At 49.3% G+C, this 10748-nt stretch overlaps 1 protein-coding gene across 1 annotated transcript; it reads left to right on the top strand.

The window, feature by feature from the left end:
- Positions 1-704: 704 nt before the first annotated feature.
- Positions 705-6439, top strand: LOC106750094 (protein kintoun). Its single transcript, XM_014630180.1, has 4 exons — positions 705-1356; positions 1782-2942; positions 3171-3598; positions 4375-6439. Exons 1-4 carry the CDS (start codon positions 832-834, stop codon positions 4781-4783), a joined length of 2523 nt encoding a protein of 840 aa, XP_014485666.1. The 5' UTR covers positions 705-831; the 3' UTR covers positions 4784-6439.
- Positions 6440-10748: the final 4309 nt, after the last annotated feature.

Raw genomic sequence — 10748 nt, 5'->3', positions numbered from 1 at the left:
ACGATTATTTTAATTGTTTATATACCATTTAATATGAACGATTATTTTAATCGAATACATAACAAAAAATAAATATTCAGGAAGATAAAGACCAAGCAATTTCTTGAAACATTACGCCGGAAATGAAATATACTCTATATTGGGTATTGCAAACACCGTTTTCAGGTGCATACGTTATCTGAGTAGTAACATAAACGTTTACAAAATCTTCTGACATATACGTTAGCACAACATCATTATTCTTTCAGCAAGCTCGACGCGTTACTGCTCTCCGAAATTACATTCGCCGCTTTGGAATTTGCGCGCGGGCGTCTAACGATCCGGCGTGGAATTGCTGCGCGAATTCCGCGCGAATCTGCATGCATTTTCGCGATGCGTTACGTAACTCGATTCGACGCGCATTCGAAAGCGTATTAATTCCAAATACTCTCTGAATGAAATCAGTACAAGTTGGATAAAAAATTATTACATTTCGCTTAAATTGTGCATTTTATTTGAGTAATAATTAATTTTTACGCGCAATTATCATATCGCTAGAAAGCCGGAATATATTCGTCCCCTTTTAGAATCGATAATCGTAACTATCGCGCGCAACGAAATCAGTGCAAGGTCGGTGTTTGAACCCGTGACAGAGAGCGGAACGGGAAATCGGCAGGAAGCGCGAGAGAGGTAAACTCCGGCGGAGGAGCGTTCGAAAGCGACGCTCGCGTATCGAGCAGCCCAGCCGGTGCGGAGACCGGCCGGTGTGGTGGCGCCGCGATCCACGTGCGGCGACGCGCCGTTCGCAATCGCTCTACCGACGGTACTATTTGTAAACACGCGCGTCGTAAGATGGACGTATTCGAGTCTCGCAGGAAAGCATGGGAGGATTTGGACGTGTCGCGCGACGAGCTGCGGAACATCACCGAGTGCCTGCGCAAGGAGGACTTCCGCAAGCTGCTGATCGAGTACGCGGAGGAGGTGCGCGACCCGGACAACAGGCGGACCTACGAGCGCGAGATCGCCCAGCTCGAGAAGGAACGGGGCGTAGACGTGACGTTCGTTAACCCCGAGCCCGGTTACGTCATAAAAACGAGCGTGAATGGCGAGAAGAAGTGCTTCCTGAACATCAGCAAGAATGACGTGGTGGCGCGACCGACCAGCCAGCCCTCCTATGAGCAGGGCCACCGAGGCCTGCAGTGGTCCATCCCGTACACGCTGGTACCGCCGCGCGATGACCTTGACAAGAAGAACGTGCGCTGCGTCGTGTTCGACGTGGTCTTCCATCCGGACACCATCTACCTGGCGTCCAAGGACGCCCGCTTCCGCGATATCGTTAACAATACTGCGATGGACGGTGTGGAGAACAACTTCAAGGTTCGCATACTGTTAGGTCGAGCAACCTCAAAGTGGATGTCAGCCTTAAACCTTAAGTGTTAGGTGACGTCATATCCGACTTTAAGCTTGCTCTAATCCGTAAGCCGAGAAAACCGGCAGTCCCCGTTTAAAGCGGTATCTGCAATGAGAATTTAAGATGTCAAACTTAAAGACCGTCTACAACAGCTGTAATGTATGCAATAAGCTAATCGATCAATTGGATCCTGATGGTCCAAGAATAATCGATTGTGGTCGGTCGATTATCTTATTGTTTATGTCTTACTTTACGGCTACTGTAGATAGTTCTTTAAAAAATAGACCGGTCTCATTCTTATAAGTATAAGGAAGGTCGTGGACAAGAGTTAAATGGTAGATTTTAACACTTCGACAGCACTGATCACATGTCTCCCTGTGCTCTCCCCTAGGTGAAACTCGACAGAAAGAACCTGAAGTTCCCGAAGATCAGTTTCAAGGGAGTGTCGCATCCCACAGTCATCAGGAGACCCTCCGAGGAGCCACCGAAGGAACCGTTGGACATGGACCAGGAGATCTATCAGAAGCTGATGTCCAGTTACGACGAGAGCCGTGAGAGATACCTGAAGAGCAAAGAGGAGAAGCCTCAACGCGCCTCGCCGGTCACCACTTACTACAAGAACAAGCAGCAGCAGGCGGTGGACGAGAAATACGTCACTCCCAAGTTCACCGTCAAGCAGCAGTCCGACGTGGAGATGGAGGACTTCTGTCTCAGCAGGGACGCCAAGCTGTACGCCGCGATTCCGAAGAGACTCATCGTCAGCGTCGAGCTGCCGTTGCTGAAGAGCGCCGGCGACGCGACCCTCGACATACACGAGCGGTCCCTCACCTTGAAGAGCGAGAAGCCCGCCAAATACCTGCTAGACCTGCCGTTACCGTATCCCGTAGACGGTGACAACGGTAACGCCAAGTTCGACGCGAAGTATAAGAAGTTGGTCGTGACCTTGCCGGTGGTCCGCTCGTTGGTCTCGACGGTGGACAGTGGAGTCGACAGCGACCAGAGCAGCCCCGTATCGTCGTCCAAAGGCAAGGAGAACGTGCCCGACAACAAAGTGGAGTTGATCAACGAGTCTGTGGAATTCGACGGGGCGAGTGAAGCGATAGAAAAGTGCGCGGATACCGTCTTGCGGACTAGTGACGCGATAGAGACAGCTGACGCGTTCATGAATCCTAACGTTAAGTACAGTCTCCCCGCGTACACCTGTAACGTTTACAACAGCCAGTTAGCCGTAACGGTGAATGTGAAGAATGTCAATCCCGACTCGATACGTTATAAGATCCTCGAGAACAACGCGGGCTTGCATGTGTTGCTGACGTCCGTGGGCGCCGGATTCTTCCCGCAGTATTACTCCCTGTGTCTCAAGATAGGCGATCATTCCGTTGAGCCGGAAACGTTGGCGATCGAACCGTGGGACAATAACGTTGTATTCAGTGTCACGGTCAGGGATATCGAGAACGTGAAGCAATATTCCGCCGGGTTGGACACGGAGTTCATGGAGGAAAAGGATCTGCCCACCGCTGCCTCCTTCAGGGGCAAGTTCCAGGAATTAATGGTAATTTATTAGGGATCTCATGGCGTGTCAACTGTATCTCCTAATTCCCTCCTATATTTAGGATCAGATCTGACAATGACTACCACCCTTAACGTCTTAAAGACCTTTTCACGGTATCGTGAGGTGTCTTGATATTCTCTAGGACGATGTGAAGATCATCGTGAACAATGTTATTAATTTTTTATACCGTCTCTATAAGTAAATTGTAGAAATCAATTTGGTTTGCAGGCCTCTTCGGAGAACGATCCGCCGGCGGAAAGAGAGATCTCTGTGGCGCCGCAAGGCGATAGTGTCGTCATAAACATCCGTTCGACTCAGCAGGACTCGGACGACGAAGAGGAGCACGAGAACGTGCGGACCGCCGCGCAAGAGAAGACGCGCTTGGTGGAGAAGCTGAGGTCGGTCTCGGAGAGCAGCGGGGACGAATTGGCGAGCAGCAACAGCAGCACGAGGCACTCCAAGGGAATACTGAAATCGCGACGCGTCCGCGATTTTTCGCGCTCCGTTTCGGAGTCGAGCGCCGAAGAGAACAGCCTACCGGCGTCGTGCACGGATTACCATTACGATTCCGTGCAGGACGTCAATTCCGAGTCCGATTGCTCCAGTTTGAAGAAGACCGTGCGGTTCAACGACGTGATCTCGCAGCAATTGTTCAGGTATTGCGAATGGATTATTTATTATCATCCTTCCGGTTGAAATCGAGTCGTTCAACTGTTTCATTGATGCAAAAGATTTGTAATTCTGTCAAATTCTCGTAGGAAGTTGGACTATTAAAAGGATAATACGAGATAAGTCCTCGTTTTTAAGGCCATTCTCAATGTATTATAAAACAGAAAACGAAATTATCAATTTCGAAGGATTAATAATTTTTCAGAATGAAATAAGCATGATCGACTCGGGTTTTTTTTTTTTTATTAAATATCTAGAAAACCATTTTGCAATATTCGTAAAAATAAGTGCGCTGGTCGCGATTGTAAGGACTCGTTCCGATGTCGTAGGCCATAACGTAAGATCGTGAGCGGATATGAATTATTTTCATTTCGTTTATGATCTTACCTTACAGTTTACTACGTCTTACAAACTTACAGCTTTCACGGACATTGTGGAACGGCCTTTAGACGTCTACTGAAAAAAATGTCGAGTCGATGTTGTTCATTCTATTCCTAAGAATTAATAATGCTTTCAAACCGGAAAAGCTTGTTATCTATTTTATTTGACAAAGCACGACGGGCCTTTGCAACAATCCGATACATTATTTAAAATACCTCATTTACAGTTAACATTTTACTTACAATTTGAGATACTGAAAAATGTTCGAAGCAAAAAGCTACATCGGAGCGTGCGCATATTTTGCGACTAGCTCGATCGTGGGACGATATCGGTGAGCCCAATGACCCCGCCTGTCAATTTTCTCTCCTCCTTTCCCCGTCAGATCCAACTCGAGTATCCTCGGGCAGCGGAAGAAGAACCAACGCAAGATGCGGAACAAGAAGCGCGCGTACAAGCGGCGGATGAGCGAGAGCGAGAACTCGGAGACGGAGGAGCGCGGCAAGTACAACAAGACGCCGCACCACAAGCACTCGCCGAGGGAAAAGACCGACAACGTGAAGCCGATACTCGCGCGCGACAAGCAGCAGTCTCGGCAGCAGAGGACGGCGAACATCGAGATCGCGCAGATGAGCGCGAGCGGCAAGCGTCCGCTGCAGCGCGAGTCCGACGTCGACGAGAAGCCGCCCACCGAGGAGGACGAGGTCCAGGCTGACGAACCGAACAAGGAGGACGCCAAGGACGCCGTTCAACTGGAGTTCAAAAACGATCTGATCTTCGATCTCGACATGTAGACTCTCTCTTAAGAACGACTACTTTAGGCTTAACGTACGCGTCATGTGATAGCCGCATAATCGAATCGCACGCGATCATAGTGCGCAGATCCGCATGTGAGACTAGCTATTTTCACGTTTTAGCGTCGGAGCAGGTGCCACGTAGATGGGAGTAATCATTTTCTAGTGCGCCATTAGCTTTAGCGTTACGTAGTAAGTCCGGGTCTACGTGCAGCAAGCCTTCAGCCTTTCGCTCTAAGCGCCAAATTCGCGTTTCTCGAGCCGCCGAAACTTGGAATAACGCGGCGCCAGAGACGCCTTTAAGCTACATTTCATTGCTTAGAGCGGGAAAAACTGAGGACTTGTTGCACCTATCGTAGAACCAACCCGAGGAAGTGGAGACAGCCGGGCGAAGCGAGATCAGCCCCATCCCCCTCCCCCCGACTCGTCTCCGAACAGTCGAATTAGTGTGATAGCGTAGATCTTCGCTTTTAAATGTTAGAGAAATCTACCCGCCAACTCGAAGAGAGGGCGACCGTGTTATTAAAAAGAAAGGAAAGAATTAAGAACGCACGTCGATTACGATGTCGTGTGCGCGAGACCGCTCGCGGATACACGGTGAATTGTCCATCAATTGCGCATTACGATTCCTGCCCGTATATTTCGTTGTATATTTTTTAACGCGAAGAGAGAGACCCGTTTTTCCCTCCCCCCACCCTTCTCTTTCTCCGTTTTTACGCGCGTTTGTATTATTATTTTATTAGCCTTTTATTAGATTATTAGCCGCCGCATCGTGTGAATATGATTTTTACTTGCAGATAGCGACCGAGTTCGACTCGTGAGAACTCGGCCGGCACAGCGTTGAATCAGAAAGAAAGAGCACTTGCACATCAAAACTGCCGATGCCGCGCGAGACGGAAGTCCTCTTAGAATTCCTCACCGATCGAGATCGCGGAAACTTGCATTTGCGTGAGAGAGCACGTTCGGTGTTTTGAATGTACGTTGTTGTTGAACACCATCGTTCGTTCGTTCGTTCGTCGAGATACGACGATACCGTATCGACGGTCGTGTGGTCTCGTCGTCGCGCAAATCGCCGACTGAGAGTCCCCGCTGCGGATTGTCGGGGCCGAGGGAGAAGGAAAAGAAAATGCCAAAAATTGCGCGCGTTCGAAAAAGGAGACTCGCGATTTAATCGCGACCGAAGTCGCAATCGAAGTCAGGATTCCTATCGAATAGGCTGATTTTCTCTTCGGCACGGTGTTTGGCGAATTTTTATACATTATATTATACATCGGCACGCGTCGCGGTGATCGAGTGTACATAATCTTCCGTCGATCGGCCGACTGCGGCGTGTCCGCGGCGGGCGAGAAACGTTCACATATCCGCGCTCTCGGCACCTTCCATTCCTACGTTGCACACCGCGTTGCGTGCGTACAAGAGATTTTTACAGATGATGAGCGACAGGTCACCCACACACACACACATATACACGCACGCACGCACCGTCACTTGGAGCGCGCGCGATACGACGCGCGTCGCTCTCCCGATGCGAAAGTCTCGCACGATAAAAACTGGTACACATTTTTACGTTCACGTCGCTACAATATATTCCTGTAGTAATATGAAAACACAAATAAAACACAAAGTGTTTGTACGGGCGAGTCGCCGCGTTGTTGCAACTTTCGAACTGTCCACCGTCCGTAAATATTAATAATGTTATGTTACGAGAACGCGGAACGAAAAGGAAGGAAAACAGTCCGTCCTTTGTGCGATTCCGCGAATTTTAGAAACCGCCGTTCGAAATACCCACGTTGCGTGTGCCGTTGGGTGATTACCGTTCCATTATATCGTTAACATTGCGGATAATATTGCTTTCGTAAATTAGAGAGACCACCCTTCGAAAATTCTCCCCTCTCCTCCCCTCTCTCTCTCTCTCTCTCTCTCTCTCGCTCTATATCAGATATCGCTGCGGAATTCAGCGAACGTTAATCCAAAAGGGCAAATTGCCTTCTCGAAAATCGTGCCGATGCAGGAAACCCGGACGCATGATCGTATGTCACGGCGTATCGGCGAAATGTCGCGGAACCCGTCGGCAGGCCGTCGGGTCGTGCAAACCTGTGACACGACGTGAAAAGTGAACGGGTGAACGAGAAAGAGAGAGAGGGAGGGGGGAAGGGGGAGAGGGAGAGCGCACAGGGCAACAACGGGCGACGGCGAAACGTGATCGAAAAGTAGGGCAGCCCACGAACGGCGGAAACGACCTGGGCCGCCGCACGGATGAGAGTTCGCCCCCGGAGTTCGAGACCATCGATCCCGCTGCTCGCGGGGGTGTAAGGTCGTTACACTCCGCTCCTCTACCAGCTATGTATCTTTCGCCGCGTCGCTTAGTTCCCGTATTATTCCTATTGATGTCCTATCAGGGGAGAAAGAGAGAGGGAGAGAAGTAGGCGAGCGACCCGCGCGAATGCGGCGTTCCAATTCCGCGCGATCGCGATCTCGTCGTCGCCCCGGTCGCCATAGTGCGCTTCGCCCCGACCAGATCGCTCGGAGGAGGGAGGGCGTCGCGGGGAAGATGTCGGGGAAACGAGAAGCGGCTTTCGACAGACCCTCGACGCATCCGGAGGGAAATGGGACGAGCGAATGGGACCGAGAGGAAGCTCGCACGGAACACATTTCTAAAAGACACCTGAAATACGTTCTATTTTTTCAGATACCTTTCAGACGTCTTGAAGAGGTCTTTTAGAAATTTATCCTGCTTGGCGTGTGAACGTTCTGATTTATTTACCTGGAAATTCCTGCGCTCAGGAGTAAGCTAATTGAGAGAGAGAGAGAGAGAGAGAGAGAACCCTGAGAATCAACAGACTGCGGCTCTAACAGCGAACGACTGCCGCCGACTCGGACAGGATTCCCCGCGCAATTCGCGATAATGCCTCGACAATTGTCCCGCTCGGCAGTTGAAGAACGCCGTGCACGTCGGGGGATGATGTTTACTCCCGGCCACATAAGTATTTATACACTCATTTCGGAGGCGTCTACTGCTCGTGGGACGTGTTTGAAGAAGACGAGGAAGGGCCACGCGAGAAAGAGAGAAAGAGAGAGACTAGATCGGTCCAATTTCCGAGCGCTTATCGGAACGCGTGATTGAAGTACCGGTGAGATTAAGGGTGGTAGGCCTGACTAGCGTCAGGTCGATAAGTCGTCCACCCCTTAAGGTTCAGAAAGTCGGTGGCCTGTGAGGGTGTACGAGAGGGTGGCAAAGAGAGAGAGAGAAAGGAGACAGACCGAGCGACAAGGTGAGAGAGAGAACCGCGGGAAGGGTGAGTGAGGCAAGACGGAGGGAGAGGAAAAGAGCGAAAGAGCACACGTACACCGCGTGCCGCGGTTACGGCCGGCACGACATCGGCAATGCGGCAGGCGGTGCAGCCGACGTTTAATGTCGCTACGTCGGCCAGTCGTTGCACCTGGCACCATTCGCGAGCTCCGGAGCTCGGGAACACAGCTGGAAAACGGGGTTGCCGATATTAAGGGCGCGTGTCCGCGCGCGCCGGCCCGCGTAACACGGTTTCGAGATTGGGCACACGGCGGGTTGGCGGTATCGATGGATCGCTGCTCGCTCGCCCAACCGCGCACCGCCGCTCACGGTGATAAAGACCGATGCTGAACGATCGTTGCATGTTATCTGCTGCAAAGCACGAGGGAAATAGAGAGGAAGAGAAAGAGAGAGAGAGAGAGAGAGTCGGGTGATAACGAGAGACGATAACAGCAGTTTCTCTCTCTTTCTTTTGGGTGGAACGGTAGTAGAGGAAAAGGTAGTATTATGGCCCTTGTAGGTGTTAAACCAGAGACGTATGAACTATTCGAGTTTGAATCGAATTCCTATAATTCGAATTCGACGGGAAAAGCACGATTGGAAAGACAACGGCGTTACAAATTATTTTTCCCGAAGTAACGATTCGATAGTGAAATTATTCTCATCAGTGACAATAACGGTAACGTAATTGTGGATAACGATAATGTCATTGTTTCGTTCAATTTTTTCAGTAAACCACGCGAGTGAAAAGTCATTCTGAAAGGAAGAAAAACAACTTCCCGACTCTGGTAGAGGGTAACTCGTCACCGTCACTCCTTTCGAAAAGTTACTCGCCAACTCCGCTTTTCCTCTTTCTTTTTTTCTTTTTCCCGCGTTTTCGAGTGCACTCGCGCGACGAGGCGCGTTTCAGGGCGAAGACTGTCCCCGTTTGCGAAGAACTCTCCCTTGACGACGATTTCGCGGATCTGTTCGCGAATTAACGCGCCCGTAACTAGCTTTGTTATCGCCGGCAGACGGCGCGAAGTGGCCCCGCACGGATATAACCGGTTTAATTCGTTAGGCAAATCCTCGTCTGCCTCGAGACCGCTAATTTTAATGGAATCCAAATAACACGCCGGCCAGTCCGAGTGTCTAAACCGGTGCTACGATTCGCCCTTTGACCCTTTGACCACGCGCGCGCGCGTGCTTTCATTGATCGCGATCGCGAACGCGAAGTGCTCGACCAGGGAATATCCACGAGGAAGCAGCAAACGCCGCGATTCTGCCGGAATTATCTCAAACGTCGCTCTGTTTTTTTCCTCGAGATTTTACGCGCCAGACTTTACACACCGCCTCTTTTTTTACCTCTCTCTCTCTCTCTCTCTCCTGCCTCCCTTGAATAATGTATAAGGTTCCGGCGTGTATCTGTTCGTATCACCGCCTTGGCAGCTTAAAATTTACGAGGCACGTGTGCGTCGCTGCCGCCGCCGCCGCCCTGCCGGTGACGGAGTCTCACGTTTAAGACTTTTGTTCCAAGAAGACGCGTAACACGCGTTTCTTAGCCGAAAATACCCCGATGACATTTACGAGAGAGAGAGAGAGAGAGACGAAGCGCGAACGGCTTGAGCGAGCACTCTCTTCCGCGGTGCGCGTTTTCTTCGTTCTTCTCAGCGCCTGTTAATAATTCATTAACGATTATCTTTCTTCTGAACAAGTCGCGAGCACGAGGCGAATTCGTCTCGTCTCGTAAATTCTATCCATGACCGGACCCCCACGACCGAGGGAGGAAAGCTCGGCGAGAGGGCGGTGCACAGTGGTGCGGAGGTGGAAAAAATGTTAAATGTTGAAAATAATATTTTTATGTATCGATTGTTATTTTGGGACACCTAATGAATGGTAGTATCTTGTTATGAAAGTGAATACATTTTATTCATTTGATTTAAGAAAAAAAAAACTTTAAATCGTAGAAGTAGATATTTTTACTCTACTATTGTCTAATCTCTATTTAATCGAAATATATCTCATGTATTTCAAATGTGCATAGTTTTACTTTATATGTGATATAATCATTTTTCTACACTAATATTTATTAATAATTATTATTGAATATACATATAAGAAATTATAAGATCCTTTTATAACGATTGTAACAGTTATAAGAATAGATTAATATAATTAGTTATTCTTATTTCACTTCTATGTTAGATGTCTTAATATTGCTCTACATGCAAATTCAAAATTCCAAGATGAAAGATGAGAAATGTGATCATAAAGTATAAGGAATGAGATTATAAAGCATATCAAGAGATTCTGAATCTGATATGAAGTTTCTTCCGCACCTCCATATACAATGCATCACTGTGCGGTGGTTCGCTCGTCAGAGCTTATTGTCTCGAGAAAGAAGGAGAGAAAGAGAGAGAACACCGGGAGAACAATTAGAAGTGCGCAACAAATTGCGAAAGACGCAACTCAAGAATGGGGCCGCTCGCGCCGGTGAATTTTTATTAGTTTTACGGTTATTCTTCGGGCGAAGCGAAACCCATCGGGTCGCGTTCTCGCTCTCGTTTTTCCACCGCCCTCTCACCGCGGCTTTTCTCGTCTTCGCCTCTTCGTGTTTGCCTACCGAGACGTAAGTACCGGGGAGTATCGATTATATATGGACCCCCGTGTGTTTCTCGTAACTACTCGTTGTTCGTT

This window comes from Dinoponera quadriceps, unplaced genomic scaffold (genome assembly GCF_001313825.1).
Source record: "Dinoponera quadriceps isolate SergipeBrazil2010 unplaced genomic scaffold, ASM131382v1 scaffold4444, whole genome shotgun sequence".
Classification (NCBI taxonomy): Eukaryota; Metazoa; Arthropoda; class Insecta; order Hymenoptera; family Formicidae; genus Dinoponera; species Dinoponera quadriceps.
Note: the sequence above shows the minus strand (reverse complement) of the source record. Positions and strands in the feature narration are given on the sequence as shown.